Source organism: Oculina patagonica, chromosome 13 (assembly GCF_052425735.1).
Source record: "Oculina patagonica isolate OP01 chromosome 13, crgOcupat, whole genome shotgun sequence".
Taxonomy (NCBI): domain Eukaryota; kingdom Metazoa; phylum Cnidaria; class Anthozoa; order Scleractinia; family Oculinidae; genus Oculina; species Oculina patagonica.
In genome coordinates, this window is record NC_135770.1 from 26,784,891 (window position 1) to 26,805,727 (window position 20,837).

The window sequence follows — 20,837 nt, forward strand, 5'->3', positions numbered from 1 at the left end:
TGCCGGTTTTGGCAATTTGACGTTAAAGGGATTGCGTCAAGGCTGAATTTAGTCGATTTTATTAACTTTTGCCAAATACTTGCGGTTTAACTTGATGTCTGCGAATAAATTAGTTCTATGGATCTAAATGAAAAAGTCACAGCTTCATTTAATTTCAGCCAAAAATTCTTCCAGGGCATTAGAATTTGAAGTTACAACAACCGAGACTAACTTTGAAAAGTGTTCAGCCTAACAGTATTTCAAAAAACATATCGCAATCCGTCTGTACCTTCTTTTATATTTGCTGTATTATTGAAATGTTCATTCACTGTTCTATGCGGTTTTTTATATTTTAACCAATTTGGTTGCCATTTTTCGATGCCTAAATTTGGCTAAATTCCGTGACACAGCTCCTTTAAGTCTTTACTATTTCATGTCTCTAAAAGATCTTGCGGCACATTTGATCGGTTTGGCGCCGTAGTGCAATTATTTCGGACCAACGAAATCAGTACATTTAGAAGTTCACACATTTTTTAGCTTATTTTGGTGTGGCATTCCAAGCAATAGCCTTACTTTTCTTGACTCGAAGTTGTCTCAGACGAGGCATGCCGACCAGGATTGAACGATTGTTTCCAATGTACTCTGAAGCTGTTTCTTCTTGATCTTTGTACGAGTCAGCTGTAAAGATCGCTGGCACAAACACGTTCTTTAGCCATCCCCAAAATTGCGTAACGTTGGTAATCTAGCAAAATACCGGTATCCACAATTACAAATAAGGTACGAAAGGACAAAATAGTCAAATAGCTGAGGAAAACTAGTACAAAGACCTATTATGTTAAACCCCATTAAAGGAGATAAATTCAGACACAATAGCTGTTTGGCTGAATGAAGTCAATAAAAGTTTTTTGAAAACTATATGCAAGACTTCTCGGTTCAATAAAAATCTTAGTGCATTGACTCGGTGGCTGGTTATCTCTTTTAGTGGACTACACGCTAGAAGCGCCTCCGCCCAAAGTGGTACCATCTTCGGGCTGAAGGTTTATAGAAAGGGTGAGTATTTGGTAAACTGAATTAAATCCATTTAAAAAGGGTTCCTTTTACTGTCAACACATGATTTAATAAAGGGCACTGGTTTGGTCCAATAGGAGGAGCCTCCCTATCATTCTGGTATTGAAAAGGGCCGTTTAAAATATATCGAAAAAACGCATGTAGGGCAGATCCATCTAATAATTTATGGGGTTACTCAAGTATAAACGTTTTGGAAAAGGGTTGCAGTCGTTCTGCTACAGAGTGTAATAATGAATTCCTTTTTCTGTCAACAAATGATTTGTTAAAGGGTATTTGTTAGGAACAATAGGAGGATCATCCTTATACGAGAAACGTTTCGGAATAAAACACCCCCCCCCCCCCCCCTTTGCCCGATACATCTAATTAACTTTTATTCAGTGAAGCATAAAATTTAACAAACTACAGACACTGTTACGAGGAAAGTGTACAATGCCTACCTTGTATTGTCCCCTGTCATCAAAATATTGGAAGTCGCTTTCTGTGGCTGCATTTAGATTATATCTATGTTCGTTTTTGTCTCCATAACAGACAATCAAAAGAAGCATGAAGAACAACAGTGAAAACACGAGTTCCCTCATATAGGCATACATCTTCCGCTCGTTGACTTTGTACTTTCTAGCACGTTCGACGTCTATGGACGAAAGATCCACTGCAGTGTGTAATGGTTCCTGACTTTTTTCTTCTGCTGTTTTGGACTTCCCTGTCGTCTTTTTACCACAGCCACACCTGGAAGCTATAATGACGGAAACCAAAATTATCTTGATGGGTTGAGAGATTATTACATCCCCAGACAATGAAAGCACTACAGTTGTTAACCAACGAACCGATTTCTCTCCTCCCCACATGAGAGAGTAAAATACCGTAAACAGGGCTGAAGTGATACCTGTACTGACACAGAGAAACCAAGCGATGTATACACAAAAATGAGGAAGAACGCATTGTTGTTTTGTTTCAGATTTGGTTAGATGGTAGCGTCTTCCTTGAGTGTTTATTTTTGGCTCACTTTTTCGGAACAACAATACGATCAAAAGACTTGCAGGCAAAACAATCATTGCACTTTCCAAAGCGATTATAAGTTGACTCGAAGTGACTTCTAATGGTCCAATTTTAATTTTTTGTTGTGTCGTGCTCTCAGTTTCGTAAAACATAGCAGAGGTTACCATCGATAACATGAGTAGACACCAGCAACAGAAGACTCTTTGAACACGGGTAAAATGATTTCTGGGTTGTTTGCTGATTACTGAGAACCATAAGTGATCATCGGAGAAACCATTTCTACGCAGGGCACTGAAATTCCTCTTGAATTCGTCGTCTTCTTTGTAATTATCTGTATAAAATACACTGGTCGTATCCCCATCATCTCTTTCCAGAGCAAGCCAACGGTAGCAAGTAAACATCCACCGCTTGTCTGTTTGATTGTCCACAATTAAAATCTCACTGAGAAACCAAGATGGGTCGTCACCAGAAGTGTCATGGCCGATTTGCACACTGGTTATTGTGCCAAGTGGCTTCTCAAGGTGGACAAGAAAATTGTCAGTGTTTCCCTGCGCGAACAAATTTTTGTCACGTGAGTGGCCATTTGTCAGCTTGATAATACCGCTGATGTTCTCTGTACCGTGAAGAATCATGGAAACATTAGCAGTGGTACCCGAGTTTTTCCATCCTCCGGTTGTTATGGATACTTCGTATTTGTATTTACCGGCTTGATGCTCCGCCAGTACAATGAGAGGACTGTCCTACAACCAAAAGATACAAGAAGGGTTGATAAAGTCTTTTTAACCGCAATGCCCCACCAGACCTGAGCATTCAGCGTCTATAAGTATAAATACTCTGCCGAAATGAATGCTGGTCCATCGAAGACTGCCCCCGGAATTTTTTAATACGCCCAGTTAAATTGAGAGAGATATAGAGTAAGAAAAAAACACAAAGACCCCAGCTGAGGCTTAGATGTTATAAGAATACAAAACGGTGCCATAAGCGCCATGTTTTACATCATACGTCCCATTTTATGGACCTTGTTAACCTCGTCTTTAGCTCTGTCCATAATTTTTCAAAACATAACTTGACCAATATTTTCCAGGTACCGGACTTGTACATGTTAAAATATAAAGCAGCTTCGAGTGTTTCATAATTCTATTAATTCTAGTATCATAAATCTATTAATTCTATTAATAATTCTATTATATTAGGTTTATATTTTCGCCTTGTGATGCATGCTTCTTAAGGACCCATGACCTTTGTGTGATGTTATGTTCATTTCATTTTAGGTAGGCAAAGGATGCCAACGTTATCTATGGTTGCATTTCCTATTACTGTTATTTTTTGTTACAAACCTTTAAAACATCCAGATTGTCTGCTCTGCGTAAAATTACCAACCCAACAAGGTAGACCAGGAAGACAGAACACACTGTTATCAGGACCAGCAGGGTTTTTGGATCTAGGTTGTCAAACGCTTGCTGGACCATTTCAAAGTCAACGGTGTTTGGTGCAACAAGAACGTCTCCTCCAAATGAGGTCAAGTGGTTACAAAGACACGTCAAGGACGAACTGTTTGAGTCTTGGCCAACCTAGAATTCAGTATAGAACAGTTCATTGATCTTCACAATGTCACTAAAAGCAACAGATTTGCTCTAAGAATGAGTTTTATAGCTAATATTTGCTTGCCGGCTTTTTGATTATTTATAAAAATAAGTTAAGTCAACATGACGACTAGTTCTTGAGATTTTAAACTAAGACAGATCAAGAAGAAGCAAATTATTATTATTTTGCATTGTGGTGGACCAAGGGTTGTGCAAATTTATCAACAATTAACGAAAAAGACAATACTTATGAATAGAAATTTGGATTGAGAAATCAGTTTATGCTGAGTTGTAAGTTGTAGGATAATTAATAATGCCAACAAGTCAGAAAGACCTTAATTCCAATTGCAATTTAAAATTGCATATGTCGGGGCCTATTACATCAGGACCTGTTGTATTAAACGATTAAGAGACGATTTTTTATACTTTGTTTTGAATTGGGTAACAGTTATTATGTCTTGGGTCCTATTTCTTATATATTCTTTTTGACTGTCAGGCGCTCGTGAAAATGACTTTAGGTATTCTACTTATGAACTGATAGCATTCGAGGCACTAGGCCAATAAACAAAAGGCAGTTATAGAGAAGAATGCACAAGTTAATGCTAGGTTTTGTTTTCTATTGTGATCTAATTTTCTTCACAAGAAAAGAGAGCATCATCGTTTTCTCAAATATTTGAAGTCCTTATTAGTGCTTTCTTTCTTTTTTCAGTGCCGTGTGTTTTTATCAGTCTTCTATATTAGCGTTAAGTAAAACGTAAGTTCTTACCTTGCAGCCCTCGTTTGTCCATCTCTCTTCAGTATCAGACCAGTACGCGCACCAAATCGAATCCACTTGTAAACTGTAGTTAACCGACCTGTCAGGATCATACTTGGGTACAAGGATGGTGTACTCCGCTGGAGGGGGAATGGTAGGTGGAGGATCTTTAAATTTGACACACCTCTCTTGTGATGCTCCCTCTGATAGTATAGACCGCCTACCCCTTGAATTAACTGTTCTGTTCTCGCTATTCCCTAAGAGACCGATGTAATATTGTCCTGAGACGTTGCAGTTAATGAAGATATCGTAGGAACATTTTTCTGTCAATTCACAATCAGATACCACGTTTACAACTTTATTTTCTTCGGATAGCTCAATAACCTCATCATACGAAGTTTGTGTCGGATGTTCGCCAAATTTTATGTAGGCAGTGACAAAGGCTGATGTTTTCATCCTTATGGACAGTTTCATTGTGGTATTAACGTCGCGTGCGGTGATGACATGATACTGCATGCTTCCAGGATTGAGGAAGCCATCCGTGTGGGCAGGGTGAGAAGTGCTGCTCGGGTCATGATGTGATATTGGGATATTGACTTGAATGTCTGACGGTAGATTTGTCACTTGCAAAGCGTCACCATTGTCACCTTTAAGAGCAAGACTGATTACTCTTGATCTCACCCTTTTGCTGCTATTGTGTGAAGTGTAAGGGTTAAAATTGTAGCCGATCATCTACAAAGTAATAAGAAAATGAAAATATGCTGAATGAACCAAACGCTATTTAGACCTATTAACTGAGCTAAATAGTGACTGGGAGAAATTTTATGCCAGTGGCCGGGCGCAATGATAAATATATCAAATACCAGTTGGACCAGCGTCATGTTGCTGATTTGCTCTCCTGGTCACACGATAAGTCAGGGCCGTAGCCAGACTTTTAGCACAGAGGAGGCAAGATCTTGCTAGCGGGGTCTTGGGGCATGCCTCCAGAATATCTTGAAGTCTAGAAGCTCTGAAACGCGTTTTCAACATTTTTCATGAGAAAAAAATCAATCTTGTTGAACTGGGAGTGTTTTTGAATTCCTAACTAAGTTAAACTAAATTTTGTTTTTAACTTTGGATTAAAATCTAGACGAGGCAAGTGCCTCGTCTTGCCTCTTGCTAGTTGCGGCCCTGTATGTGGATCAAATGTTGTCAGTATCAACATCTAATCTGCTTGAAATGTTAATAATTACTTGACTGTCGTGAGCGTTTTAAAAGATAAAATAATAAAATTATTTTCTAATTATTTTAAGGTACTTCAAAGCTGAAATAGCTAACTAGAATTTATCTGGCAATAATCTAATTCTTTTCAGAACATTGCAGGGTTGTCATAACTTAACTAGCAACATACTATTTATTTTGTCTTAATGCTAAATGCTATCTCACTCCAATTTTTGTTGTTGTTGCTGTTTTTTGTTTGTTTGTTTTTCTTCGTTCCATTTTGTGTTGTATCCTTATGTAAGCGCGTAAGTTTAGTCAGCAATATTGTAAGAAAATATTAATCTAATGTCGTAGGATACAATAAGCATCGTAAAGCGTAATATTTAAATCGCAAAAATATAGAATGTATATAATCTGTAAGTTTTTTAAAATAAAGTATATAAAAAAGATAAACTATGTTATGGAAGTAAAATCTCACTTTTTTGTAGCAAATATTGTCAAACTGAAGCATCGACGTGTTTGAATGATAACAATTAATACGTAAATCAGAAAAGGGTGTTTGCTATTATTTTTTAACAACATTTCTTTCACGGTTAAGGTCATTGTCCCATAATAAAACTGAACATAGATTTTCAGCCAAACTTTGCCTACATGTCGACTACCTTAAAGGGGACTTTATTTTGAAATAAAAAAGTGGGGTCCCCTTATTCGTTTAGGAGCAGGAAGACCTTGTATATATCATATACTTCCTTAATAATTCTCTTGCGAGTGCTGGCAAAGTACACATTTCCGGTGTTAATATATTTTTAAAATATAGAAATTGATCTGTTTTCGTTTTATAGAAAGAACTTGATCGCTACATCCAAAATCTGAGAAAAAATTGATAGGTCACCCTACTCGTTTACGAGAAAGAGGCGATTTATTTTTCTCGCGGACTAATTAAGCTGCATAGAAAAAAAGCAGCCATTTTGCTTAAATGCGCGCGCTAATTACGGGTAAAATTCTGCGCAGTAAGGATGTGCAATGCAATACAGGACAATAACCTTAACTGTGGTGACTCAATTATTGAAAGTGTTAGAGAGATAAATAAGAGTTTAGAATAAAGTCGGCAAGAAGAAATTACTTCTATTATATTTATTTTGAAAGTGAGATACAGTTTTCATTTTGTCTTTTTTGTCGACAAACATACCTCCACTCCAATCTCAGATATGTTACCGAGCATCTTTTCCAGAGTATTGTCGTCCAAAGAAGGAAGTTCAAAGCTAGCGTTTCCATCCTCGATTGTTAACTGGTTCAATTCGTGCGACTCTTCCTTGCCTAAGATTGTGGATTGAAGCTCGTTTTTTATCACGGTGTATTCTTCTCCAGGCACTTTTAGGGAGAGAAGTGTGTTGGTAATCTTTTCTGTTAGATTCTGGCAAAGCCCAGAAATGGTCTTCCATATGATTTCCTACAAAATATTACATTTTGGTCAATTTGGTAGAGGTACGAATACATACTTTATCTTTACATCAAGCCATATTTCGTGCTTGAGATAGAAAGATAGAAAACTTCATTAGATTTCAAAGCCTTGTAGCGTGGGATACACTCATACTAATTAGGATACATAACTAAGAAAATAACTAATAATGAACCGCCGCCTGGTTAGCTAAGTTGGTAGAGCGCCGGACTGCTGTGCGGAAAGTCGTGGGTTCGAACCCCAGACCGGACCAACACTCAGGGTCTTAAAATAATTAAGGAGAATGTGCTGCCTTTTCAATTTTATCTTCAAATGGTTAGAAGTCTAGTCTTCTCGGAAAAGGACGATAAACCGTAGGTCCCGTCTCCTGTATCTTCAGTCTATCTTCCTCCACACACTATTCGCAAAGAGTAGGGCACGAAGCTCCCGGTGTTGTGGTCTGGCCTTGTGTAGTAAATTACAGTATGTATACAGCGCATTTGAACATATATATATGAAAAATGCGCTATATAAATTCATTGTCATTATTATCATTATTATTATAGGTATTTATTATATGGCTACAATAGTATGCGCGCTCTGATTGGCTGCTGAGCGGGCATTATTTTCTTGTAATGACCAGGCATTATGAAAAATTTTCTCGGCTCGGCGGTTTTTTGAGTTGTGAGTAAAAGCTACTAGCGCAATTGCGAGAACGACAATAAAATACCGACAAAATGTAACAGCAACTAAAAGAAAAATATTAGCATACCGATACTTCTTTAGTATGAGCGACGAAGAGAGCCACAAAGAGCGAGAGCGAGTTTGACCTCGCTTTTTTTAGATATTTCAGTTTAGAATGGCGCTAAAAGGCCATATAATAAATAACTTATTAACCTCGTCCGTTCGGTCATTACAGGGCAATCCCAGACCTCGGCCTTGATGTATTGACCTCGCTATCGCTCGGTCAATACATCAAGGCCTCGGTCTGGGATTCCCCTGTAATGACCTTACTCTCGGTTAATAAGTAGTATATGTATAAAACAATGACAATCTAAAAACTACGATTAGAAACTGGCTCTTCTACAGACACAAAAGTAAGACTTGTTTCGAAGATGTCGTCGTGAACATCGAACTTTCGTAATATGGGATATATAACATCGTTCAGTTGGTTTACGGAGAGGTGAAACTATAGTTTTGGGTACGAAGAAACGCGCAGCTACGGTTTTCGAAAAAAAAAACAACCGCTCGCAAATTCGATTAATGAGCCGTTTGTTCCCTTTAAGTTTCTGCCAATTAAATATCCAGCTAGAAAATCAAAAGGATTCAAATGTGTTAGTTTACACAAATATCCCTTTAAACAGTATAAAACGATGTAGGAAAACACTGCAACGACATTCCAAGATGGTTGACTGAATTTTCTAGTTGGGTGCTCCTTATGTCATAAACAAACATTTGTTAGAAACTTTCAAAGAGTCACTTTCGTTGGGAGGCATACATACGAGGTCCTAAAAGGCTCAACATACGGATGTTTGACTGTATTGAAAGTCACTTTGAACATGATTACGTACCTCGTTTTCTTGACCGTAGTTGGTAGAATTCCTAGCCATAAGGATTCTGAGAGAGGTATATTTCATGATGTTGGTATTACAATACAATAACGACCTGCCTGCATTAGCAATGAGACGGGTTTCAGACCTGCGTTCAGTCGTCAATGAAAGTAGAGAGGTCATTTCCAGTAGTTTGTCTAAAACAGCAAACTAGGACCAAAAACAAGAAACCGTTACTTATAAATTAAGAAGAGAACGAACGAACGAAAAGGAATGAATGAGACAATGAATGAATGAATGAATAGCAATCTAAAACAGCAGTAAATAACCACGAGATTGGGACTTTGCATCTAAATTTGTTTTCAACGCATTTCAACTATTGAAAGGTGATAAAATTTAAAATTAGGTAAAAATGCTAAAAAAAATCCGTGAATGTTCGATTTAAAATTATAATGCAACAAAATTGTATGGATACCTTAGTTTCGTACCATGTGTCGTTTTGTGCTCCCAATTCTTACCATATGTTTTTTTTTCTTATTCTTTTATCTAGTCTGGATGGTTGAAATGTTAAATTTGCCAGATAAAAGCTTGCCTTTATATACATAACATCATAATATCATAATATCTTGTGTCACTTGTGTCTACATAATATCTTCATACCGTTGTATTCTGGTACACATCGGCCGCATTGTCCGTAGATTTGCCCAAAATATCAGCAATCTGGACTAATCGCTCAAGGTTATCGACCCTCACATTGAAAATTTTAGACATTAGGTAGTCCTTCGTCTATAGTAAAGAAACACAATATTGAGGTTAAAGGGATCATGTCACAGACACTGAAACGTTGCCAAAACGTAAATAAAAATTGAAAAGAATGGGCCCAGACAAGAGTACTGTATTATTTTTACCTTTAAACATGTTAATAATAATCTCAAAAAATAAATCTATTTGGCGTGCAAGCAAGACTTATTCTATAATCTCTTGATTCAAAGATTAACAGATACGCACGTTGTCTGTGTAACAGATAGTATGTTCATTTGCAGTCCCTAGTTTCGACATTTCCGTTCCTCATTTTCCTAGAGAGGAATGTTTGTTTGTTAAGCCGGTATTAAGTAAAAATGTTTGATACTGGCCAGGCTTAATAAATAAAGTCCTTCTGCGATACTGACTGTAGCACTGACAAATACTGTTTGAAGAACTGTCCCATTGAGAACAAGGTCTTAACGTTTACTCTAGACTTACGTAAAGCAAAAACTTTTCATCGATCCGATTGCCAGCCGCATCGAGAAGAGCAAGAAGAGAATCTGCTTCTTGGATCGCCATATTAATTTGTCCCACAGAAAAATAATTATCCATCGCAGTAAGGATTTGCTTTATTTGGACATAAAGCAGCTCTTCGCTTTGTGTCAAGGATGATCGATTAACCTGTGGAAGAACAAAAGGGCGGATGGTTGATTAATTTTTTGAAAAACATCCTGTCTCAAAGGGATGTGCATATGGTTAATAGACACTTTTTACCCCTATTTTAAGATTTTATGGCAAAGCTGGTAGAGAAATCTTATGGCACTTTTTGTAGGGAAATATCCATGCCCTTCGGGGCGTTGCTTTTCAAGCGACAGTCAGAAAACAGTCAAAAAATGGCAAAAATGTTTCTGGTTTCATGAGTATACTAATTTGACTGGCCCTGATATATCTTCATCAGTGACCATTTATAGATGTCATTTTCAGCATTAATCACAAGCATCAACTGTGTTTAAAAACCCAATTTATTCATACCTTGATCGACAGGCGTTCTTCACTTGCGACTCCCACGACATTGACAATGGCAACTTTTAAACGCACGACATCTTCTCCAACTGAAGGTGAAATATGGACAACACTGTAGGACCGTACTCCGTATGACAACATATATAATGCTCCGTCTTCTAAATCACGATAGAACTCATATCTAAGAGGCAAACTGTCATCCTTCCATCCGTGGCAGGTTATGTTGAGCCAAACGCCTATAGCGGCTTCCTTATCGAGTTGTGTTCCATGACAAGTTCCACCTGATGGGGCCGCTGATGTGTCAAACTGGTACGCTGCCCATCCATGTGAGCCATTTGGCGACAGAACATCCACTGTGATTCGATACGACGAACCAGGTACAAGACTTTGTTGCTTGATGACCAGATTTCTTGAATCCACTTTAGTGGCCAAAAGATTTGAAAAATCTCTTATGGATATCCATTTAGAATGTGGATAACTACCGTTTTTACTGAACATTTTCCATTGGTATGTAAGAGATTTAGGACAACGTGTTGACAAACAGTCAGTTCTGGCGGAGATACCAGATGATGCACTTGCTGGTGAGACACAGTTCAGAATACACCTGAAAGAAAGAAATCAAAGATAAAGCAAAATCCCATCATCGCATTGTGAATTACACAGTTGAATAAAAATGGAAACCTCAAACACTACATCACCAAGACCAGAAAGTAACTTGTTTCATGAGAGCACGTCTCTTGGGTACCTTCCTGCATTTCAATTTTCACGCCACTGCTTTGACAAATTATAATTTTATTCGGTTGTACTGCTTTCTTTAAGATGGAGTCTTAATTAATTGTAGTGGTCTCAAATAACAGTTTGTTTTGTATTATGTGGCTTACTTCTTTGAACAACATAACGAGTTGATGTGAATTTTGCAGCTTTGTCAATTTTATTTTTTACGAGCAAGTATTGGAACAAAATATGTTCACGGATGGCAACAAGTTCCTGCAGAGGCTACCGCACTGTACTTACATTATTCGAACGTCTACGAGGTCTCCATGGTAAGTGTGAACCGTTTGCATAACACTGGCTGCACGGGAATCGTTGCGGATTGTCAGCACGACATAGTATGTTTCGTTGTTCTTTAGTTTCTTTGTATCTAAATGCACTTTTCCTTTTTCGAAGGAATGTATAAATACATCGTCTGGCAGTTGGAAGAGTGTTCCATTTGCGGATGAGTCAACAAGTGCATTAAATATACCGTCTGAGGCATTTACAAGTACGCTGGTAACTGTGTTATTGACACCAGAAACGTTTCTGTTTCTGGTAGCAGCTCTGAAACAGAACCAATTTAAGTTCAATCCTGAAGAAGTCCCGTCTTCATTCTCCGGGTCATAGGAAGAACTGGCATCCACAGATATTGGCTTGTTGATGGATCGCATAATTTCAGTTCCTCCCGCAATGTAGGCAACGAGGGCTGATTTTTCGACCTGTAGGAATGCGAAGTCTCGAGCAGCCAGTCCAATTCCAGTTACATGAAGCTCAAACGCTACAAGTTTTAGTCCAGTTAACAGCAGCTTTGGTCCTATATTAAGTTCAAGAGTGTCATACACTAACAACTCTGGCTCATCTGAAAAATTGAAGGGTGACAACATCAGATTTTCTATTCTCCAGTGGAAGGAAGCCTGTCCTGAGTCAGTGATTTCCAAGTTAAAAGATGATACTAGCATTCTAGTCTGATCACGTCTAAACTTGATTGGACTGTCAGGCTGTGTGTCTGTTTGACGGATTGTCACCTCAGCTAAATGACCAAGAAGACCATCTGAAAAATGAAACAAAAAACAAAGAGAACTGGTATTTCGGTTTATGGCCATCAAAATTCATTTGTATTCTGTTGTGACATTAATGCGACGCCAGTCGAAATGCGCACCAGTTTTTTTTGTCGCAAAAATCGATTAAAATTTTCTAACTTTCATTAAACAGTTTGATCATTTGGTTTTGATTTAGTTTCTTATAGAGGTGGGTAATAATTGACAGTTGCAGCAAACGTGTGTAAGTTTCAATAGATTTTGCTCAGCTCTCGATATCTTCATTTAGAAATCTGCATAATTTTGAGAGAGAGAGAAAGGCATGTCGTTCTCTATCTACCTGTACCTCGCACGAAGTGGACATTTGGGTCTTTGAAATTAAAATCGTTCCGTTGTGCTAGAGGATTGCACGACAATAAAAAGTAAAAAGCATAAAAAACTTTGGATCACAAAATGCAACCAATTACCAATATTGATTTACCTTGTGGTTTCACCCACTGCAGGTCTCTTAAAGACACGATTGAAATACACGCCTCCCAAATCGAACTTGTGTAAAGACACCTTGTGTTTACCTACCTGATATTTTGCATGCATCAACTTCCGGACGTCCAGGGTAGAAGTATTTGCACCAGCATTCGCAGAAATATGGTGAGATTTGGATGCATCGTGAATACTCAGGACAAGCTGATAATGTAAAGGAACATTAATATGCTAACCTTTTTTTAATAGTAACTTCGCTTTACCATGCCAAGCAGACAAGTAATGAGATTCATCAAGTGTGGGTTATTATCTTGATTTAACACAAACTTCTCAAACATGCATTGGAAAAAAACTTTAGAGGATTTTAATGGGAGACAGCGTTGCTTTGTTCTTTATCGTTTTGTCTCAAAATAAAACATGTTCGTAGTACATACAGTGTGAGAAAGATTAAAATTGCACTATAACATTTAAGGTAGGAGAAGTTTTCATGCACTTTCTTAGGTAAGACACAGCAAGGCCTATATTGATCCGTTTGTGAATAACCGCCTTATAGACAGCTGCTAAAGAAAACGAGGAACTGACCAGGCGGTCTCGAAGCACTACAATACCTGCACAAAATGTTCCATTGCCAGTATATCCTCTCTGACAGTGACATGTGAATGAGCCGATATTGTTAGAACAGACACCAAGTTGATGACAGTTGTGTTTTCCACTTGTACATTCGTCTAGATCTACAGTGGACCAAACGCGTGAGTTATCAATTAAAATCCCATGTGGGTGAATTGAAGGTTTTATTATCTTTTGTAATTATATTTTTACTGCAAATAAACCCGGGCAGTCATGATATGAAACCAGTTAAAGGAAAAAATATTGACTTTGTTCAACGTGGCAAATGAGCAGGTAATTGAACAAATAAAGATAGGTAGCACATGTAATATACCAGAAACACGTTTCTTTTTCAGTTTTATCTTCTGCATCTTATCTAGTTGTAAAACCGGTTGACAATAGCTAGTATTTCAGCTCAAAGGAAAGAAAAAGATTCAACCAATGCCCGTTCTTCAGCGGCCTTTGTACGGTTTTACAAAATGCTTTGATTTTGTCAGTAGAGTAAACTCGAACTTTAACACATTGTGTTTCTTAAAATCGCTGTAAACTAAGATTTGTGAACCAAAACTAACTCTGGCATCAAGGCAATGCTTGCTTGGTCGATTTCGTTTCCATTCAGTGTAGTCTTTTGGTATCTTAGTGAGCATGTTTAGCCTCAGCGAAATAAAACATTATGTTGTTTATTCGCAATTCAGTATTTTGCAATGTTTGATTGCCTTGGCAAGAGGGCGCTACCGTGTTTCTTTATGTCTAGCAGCAAATAAGATCAAGCTAGAGTAATGAGAAGCGTTATGGGTACCTGTACAGTCCATGCCATCTCCCACGTATCCAAGATGACATTTGCAATTGTAGGACCCTTCAGTGTTGGAACAGTTGGCAAGAGAAGGATGACACAAATCCTGATTATTGGCACACTCGTCAATATCTACCAATTTAGGAAGAAAACATTGAAGCATCCAGACAGAACGTAGCGTTATTCCCTACGTGCGTTACGTATCCCGAAAATATCCCAACTGCCGCGCTCTGTATGTAATTTGCAATTGGATGTAATTTATTTACTCATGTTACGCAGAGAAGCTCGTTAAGACGTGTACGTGCATCCAAGATCGAATTGGAATTTGGAGTGTTGGTTTTTGTGGAGGGAGGAAAACCGGAGAACCCGGAGAAAAACCCTCGGAGCAAGGACGTGACCAACAACAAACTCAACCCACATATGGCACCGGGCCGGATTCGAACCCAGAGCAAATTGGTGGGAGGCAAGCGTTCTCACCACTGCAACATCCCTGCTCCCCTAAAGGCCAGATAATGATTTTATCCGATCGCAAAGGCTTATAGAGAACACTCAACAAAGAATCATTTGAGTCAATAATCGTTAATATCGATAACAATTAATTTAGGTGATTTAACTGATATTGAATTATCGATCGATATTTTTTCCAACCCAAGATGCTAGAGCAACCCTTACATCTCTGCGCGTACTAAGCTTTTGACCTAGACGAAAAAACCGCCAGGATAGGGTATGCAAATATCCAGTCTTCGCCATAAAGAGGAAAAAGTTATTTGTGCAAGTATACAGTTTTCCTTTGTCTATCCTACATCACCAAACTAACGGCTAATATGCACGTGATAACCTGATCGGTCGTTTGAAACGTTTGAAAAGTTGCGTCAGCAAGGAAGGGACATTCCTATCTCGCTCTCTTCGACATCCGCCACGGATTTGTTTTTTTGTTTGCATCAGTAGACTAGGGTTAAATAAAATCAGGCACGATAACTAAAGCAACTCACCACTACACGAGTTACCATCACCGGTGTACCCCTCATTACAAGCACAAGTAAAAGAACCATCAGTATTGGTGCAAGTCGCTGAGAAATCACAGTCGTGAGTATTGGCGGTGCATTCGTCTATATCTGTCAACAGAAAGGTTTGGAGATAATTGAACACTTCAAAGAGTTTAAAAGGGAAAGAATGAGATAGAATTGCAAAGTTCAGCCTTTGCAGTGAAAACAAACAATGCGAACATGAAACGTACCGCTACACAATTCACCATCGCCGGTGTACCCCGCATTACAAGCACAAGTAAAAGAACCATAAGTATTGGTGCAAGTCGCCGACAAATCACAATCGTGAGTATTGGTTGTGCATTCATCAATATCTGTCAAAAAAGATAACAACAAAGTACATATTGTATCGCGTAAATAGAGGATATTACACAGTGGCGAGAAGATATGAATTGATGTCTGACAACAGAAGGGTTTCGAAATAATTATTCATTTCAAACAATTTTTAAAAGAATGCGACACAATTGCAAACTGAAGATCAACCTTTGCAGTCAAAACAAACAACGCAAACATGAAACTCACCGCTACACGATTGTATTTAAAGCAAAAATCTCTGCTCTCATCAATTTTGGGGAATGTATACGATGATGATAAGATTTAAAGTCCTTTCTACCTTATAATAGTAAGTTGTAACCTTTATGGCAATATTTGCCGGGAAAGTGCTGTTTCTAAAAGGTTGAACGATGGCTAGTGACACAGTTATGATACACTCTGAGTAGTTTAATATGGAAAGATGGAAATATTGCAATATAAATGGAAACTACAACATGTATAACATGTTCAATAAGAAAGAACAAAGCAAGCAAGCCACGAACCGTTACATGATTTACCATCACCGGTGTACCCCGCATTACAAGCACAAGTAAAAGAACCATCAGTATTGTTGCAAGTCGCCGACAAATCACAGTCGTGAGAATTGGCAGTGCATTCGTCAATATCTGTCAACAGTGATTGAAATGATTAGTTGCTAGGGAAGGACTAAATAAATGCTACTGTAAAAACGAAGCCGGCATAGTTATCCTTTAAGCTCAGAGGAAGCAAATGGTAACAAAAAACCGTGCTCATCACCTGCCGTTACTTCATTTTGCAAAATGAACTATCGTTATTTTAGACGGAAACACGGCACTGTCGTTAATAAATAGATTTCTTCCGAAATTTGCAATACCTCAAATGGTTACTATGGGAACTATATTAAGCAAACCAAGGTTGCGATACCAACATTATAGTTATTCTTTCTTTTCTCCTTTCTTCCTTCCGTTCATAAAAGAGGAACAAATGTAGTTCGTAAAGTGTGATCGTCCGGGTGAGTGTAGTTCTGAAAAGACCTGTTGTTGGTGACTGACGTTTCGACAACCTAAAGTGTGAACAATGATCGCAGAAACGACGTAGAAATTTTTCATGCATACATTTGTATGATTCAGACACAAATTCAAACATCATAAGTATCACAACTGATGCAACTCACCGCTACACGATTTGCCATCACCGGTGTACCCCTCATTACAAGCACAAGTAAAAGAACCATCAGTATTGGTGCAAGTCGCCGATGAATCACAGTCGTGAGTATTGTCAGCGCATTCGTCAATATCTGTTAACATTAATATAACATGATTTAAAAATAACTGAAATAACCGAAAACCAGTTACCAAGTTGACCTATATGGTACTCAGAATGCGCTTGGGAGTTAAGTGTTCATTTTGCTTCCTTATGACAAATTGAGCCTGTTCTGATAGCAACTTTTTCGATTTCAGTTATTCCTCATGTTTCATTTGAAGCTCACTATAAGGTTTCTCCCTGATAGGGCATTTCCAAAAAAATAATACTCAGCAACAATTTATCACGCAAAATCGAGTACATTCTGAAAACACAGAGTTTGTAATTCGATTACATATAAATATTGCTGTTAAAAGGGAGACTTATTAGTGAAAAACATTTCTAGGGTGTAATTTCATAGTAATGCAAACTCACCAGTACACGAAGGTCCGCTATAGCCAGCCTGGCATGAACAATAACGGGAACCTTCAATGGCATGACAGGCATCATTTCCCCCTGTGAGTAATACATATAACCTATATTGTTTATGTTAGCAAATAAATTCAATTTTCCTTGGGCGTGCTTAGTTGTATATGCGACGTTAAGGCGTGTGTTTATGATAACAACCATAAAACGCTGGTTACTGATCAAATCAAATCAAATCAAACTTAATTCAAGGAGGAAAACACGTCATAGTTAAACAACCAATTAATTTGTGGCCATCATAAACATAGCAATAGTTAAAAATCTACTTTAATTAAAAACCTTATTAGAAATCTACTAAAAACACAATTAAAAATCAAAAAGTAACAAACTGAAGTGCTTAGTATATTGCTTAACGTTCATTTGGGTCTCAACCGAATCAAGAAAAACATATTAAAGTGAAAATAGTCCCCTGAACTGTTCGTTTCAGTTGATTGTTCGTCGTTCTTGACTCACTCGTTGAAGATTAGCATTGGTGTCCAGGAAGACCCTGGAAGTTTGTAAATACGTGCTGCGAGGCGCCATGATCTTCTTGTACATTTCGTTAACGAGGAAGATTGCGTGACGAGCTAAAAATACTTCTTACAATGGATGGACGACTTGTAACAATAAAAAATCGCATTGGCGAATATCCTCTGACAATGAAGATTCACAGCGGCTTTTAAGCATGTTAAAAATAAGCGATTCAGTCAATGAATGGCAGAGATCTTTGAAAAATACTTACCTTTAATTTGCAAAATGCTACCTTATTGTTACTTATTTTCGCATGAACTTATTTCGCAGGACTTAATTTTCGCGATAAGGCCAAAAAATACGTTAAAACAATCAAAAATACGTCAGAAACGGTAGGAATAAATTTTCGCGGGTCTTTAATTTCGCGATAATTTTAAAATCACGAAAATCGCGAAAATTAAGTCCCGCGAAAATAAGTAAAAAGGTAGATTACGAGCGACGCGTGAAAATAACACTTCGGGATCTGAAGTGCTGACGCATTCCTATCGAGTGCCTCAATCAGTCAGTGAGTCAGTGAGTCATTGAGTCAGTGAGTCAGTGAGTCAGTGAGTCAGTGAGTCAGTAAGAAGTACAGTGAGTCAGTGAGTCAGTAATAGTAATAGTATATCTTTATTGCGCCTTACTCTCCAAAGGGAGGTATTGGTCGGTTTACAACAAAGGTTTTAACATTTACTAATACATTTAAGAAATAACAAAAACTAGATTCTTATACAATTCATAATGTCAATGTAAAAATTAAATAAATTATAATGTTCATTGTGCTTGTAAGTTAAGAAGCTCTTTCCTTTTTTGAAACATTGAATGTATATATTTACCTACTATTTTTGATGTATGTTTATTGTCAGCTCTAAGTAGGTACTTAATCGTCTCGTTTTCACTTAAATATATGTACCTTACATCAACCTTTGAAATGTGAGAACATAATTCATGTCTTATGGTTGTATACCCCTGGCAACACATCAAAAAATGCTTTTCGTCTTCTACGCAATTTTGTTTACATACCAAGCATGTTCTTTGCTCTACTGGGATTGATGCTCCTTTATTTTCATATTTTCCAGTCTGTATTCGTAATGCATGACATCCTAATCTAAGCTTTGTCAGGCTTATTCTGTGTGCTGGGTTTTTAACTGTTGTTAGGTAATTCTCAAATTCATAGCTCTTTTTAACTTCCTTGTGTGTAAATTTTTCTCTTAAAGTTGACGATGAACTATTCTGGGTGCCCAGCCAGTTTAGTGAATACCTATTTCTGAGGGTTTTTCTCATAGTTAATCGACCGTTCTTGATGTGTTGCCGGATTATCGGTTCTGTTTCTTGATGCATCTCTTCATTAGTTGCAACATCGAAAAATGTTGTAGATGTTGTTGCATATTGAAATGCCTCACTTAACAAAACGTTATTACAACAATACTTCAGTCTTTGCCAGTAGCTGAAGATTGAGGTTTTTATGTCAATGATTAAAGGATAACGCCCAAGTTCTGCCCTGCAAGCAATGTTTTCTGTATACCATGGGACGTTTAATGTTTGTTTACAGAACCTTATGTGGACTTGTTCAATTGTGCTTTTATCGAAGTGTGTTTTATATGACAGTAGTTCTGGTCCCCAAATTTCGCACGCATAAAGTAACACGGGCTTAACAAGGGCATTGAAAAGTTTGTTCTTAATTGCAATAGCTGCTGAATCCGTGTTAGAAAAGGATCGTTTAATTATCGAGATGACCTTAGTGGCTTTTTTGCTGAGAATTTCCCTTGCATAAGTGTAACGACCGGATGAGGTCATTTCTATACCTAAATATGTTTGTTTGTCGACAATTTGCAAAGATTCATTGTCGTATTTAAAATTTATATTATTTTTGTTTTGTCCGTTACCGCTGAATATGATTATGTTCGACTTTTTGGTATTGACTTTGAGCTTCCATTGCTGAGCGTGTCTATGAATTACATTAAGCGATTGTTGCAACCCTTCGGGAGAAGGACTTATTATTAACAAATCATCTGCATACATTAAGCAGTTTATAGTTCGATTCCCTAACATCACACCTGGAGATTTGCTCTCTTTAAAATATTGCGGTAGATCATTCATAAATAAAGAAAATAAAACTGGACTTAGACCATCACCTTGCCTTATCCCTTTGTTACATGAAAATAGTTCAGTAAGTGCGTTTTGGTTAATTTTAACACAACTCCTAATAGACGTATACATGGATTTAATAACATTCAAGAATTTCCCTTGTATTCCATATGTTTGTAATTTATGTATCATTCCAGATTGCCATACACTATCGAAAGCTTTTTCGTAGTCAATAAAACCAACGTAAAGCTTCTTGTGTTGTTTGGTGTATTTATGGAGTAATTGCTGGAAAATAAATAAACTATCAGTAGTTCTGGAGTTTGGTCTAAATCCAAACTGTTCCGGATTTAGAACATCCTGTTGTTCGATGAACTTATTCAATCTGTTTTGCAAAATTGATGTGAACAGTTTTCCTAAGCAGCTAGTTAAAGTGATTCCTCTGTAATTTGCTGGAGATTTCTTATCACCTTTTTGTTTGTATATTGGTTTTATGACAAATATGTTCCATTCAGTTGGAAAGGTTCCGTTCTCAATTATGTCGTTAAATGTTCTCTCTAGAGAAGGCATAAGGTAATAACGCCCGTGTTTGATCATTTCATTTAAGATAGCATCCGTACCTGATGCCTTTTTATTTTTTAGTTTAGATATTTGATCATGAATTTCTTTTGCAGTGATAGGCGCATCTAAAATTTTATCTGTCCTAGTTGTTGTTTGGTCAGGATTGTTTGGAAATGTAATGTTCTCGCCTTGCGATTCTTGAGTTTTGTCATACAAAAGGTTTTGAAGATGTTTTATCCAGTCTTCTGACGAGATATCAGAACTTTCCTCGACCGCAGTCAGTGAGTCAGTGAGTCAGTGAGTCAGTGAGTCAGTGAGTCAGTGAGTCAGTAAGTCAGTGAGTCAGTGAGTCAGTGAGTCAGTGAGTCAGTGAGTCAGTGAGTGAGTGAGTCAGTCAGTCAGTCAGTCAGCCAGCCAGTGAGCCGGCCAGCCGGCCAGCCTGCCAACCCGTCGGTCGGTCGGTCAAGCAGGGAAGGATAATTAGAATACTAGTGTTTTTTTATTCCAGAATAAACTTACCATTAACACCACAGTAACGAAAATACCAGTCTGACGGTCGTTGTAGCTTGTAAACATAGTATCCGCTGCAGTTCCGTATCTCGAGTGGATATGACCTATAACAGCAGCTTGTAG

General features: G+C 37.8%; 1 protein-coding gene across 1 annotated transcript in view; it reads right to left on the reverse strand.

Annotated features, from left to right (window-relative positions):
- The window catches only part of LOC144636224 (polycystin family receptor for egg jelly-like), a 77,807-nt gene that overhangs the window by 2,235 nt on the left and 54,735 nt on the right, over positions 1 to 20,837 (reverse strand). The window contains exons 14-24 of the mRNA XM_078495378.1: positions 12,702 to 12,809; positions 11,350 to 12,139; positions 10,345 to 10,939; positions 9,811 to 9,993; positions 9,229 to 9,354; positions 8,590 to 8,778; positions 6,770 to 7,030; positions 4,393 to 5,112; positions 3,381 to 3,614; positions 1,485 to 2,783; positions 553 to 721 (exon numbers count right to left, since the gene is read on the reverse strand). Coding sequence (XP_078351504.1) covers positions 553 to 721; positions 1,485 to 2,783; positions 3,381 to 3,614; positions 4,393 to 5,112; positions 6,770 to 7,030; positions 8,590 to 8,778; positions 9,229 to 9,354; positions 9,811 to 9,993; positions 10,345 to 10,939; positions 11,350 to 12,139; positions 12,702 to 12,809 — 4,674 coding nt within the window. The remainder of the gene's footprint in view (positions 1 to 552; positions 722 to 1,484; positions 2,784 to 3,380; positions 3,615 to 4,392; positions 5,113 to 6,769; positions 7,031 to 8,589; positions 8,779 to 9,228; positions 9,355 to 9,810; positions 9,994 to 10,344; positions 10,940 to 11,349; positions 12,140 to 12,701; positions 12,810 to 20,837) is intronic.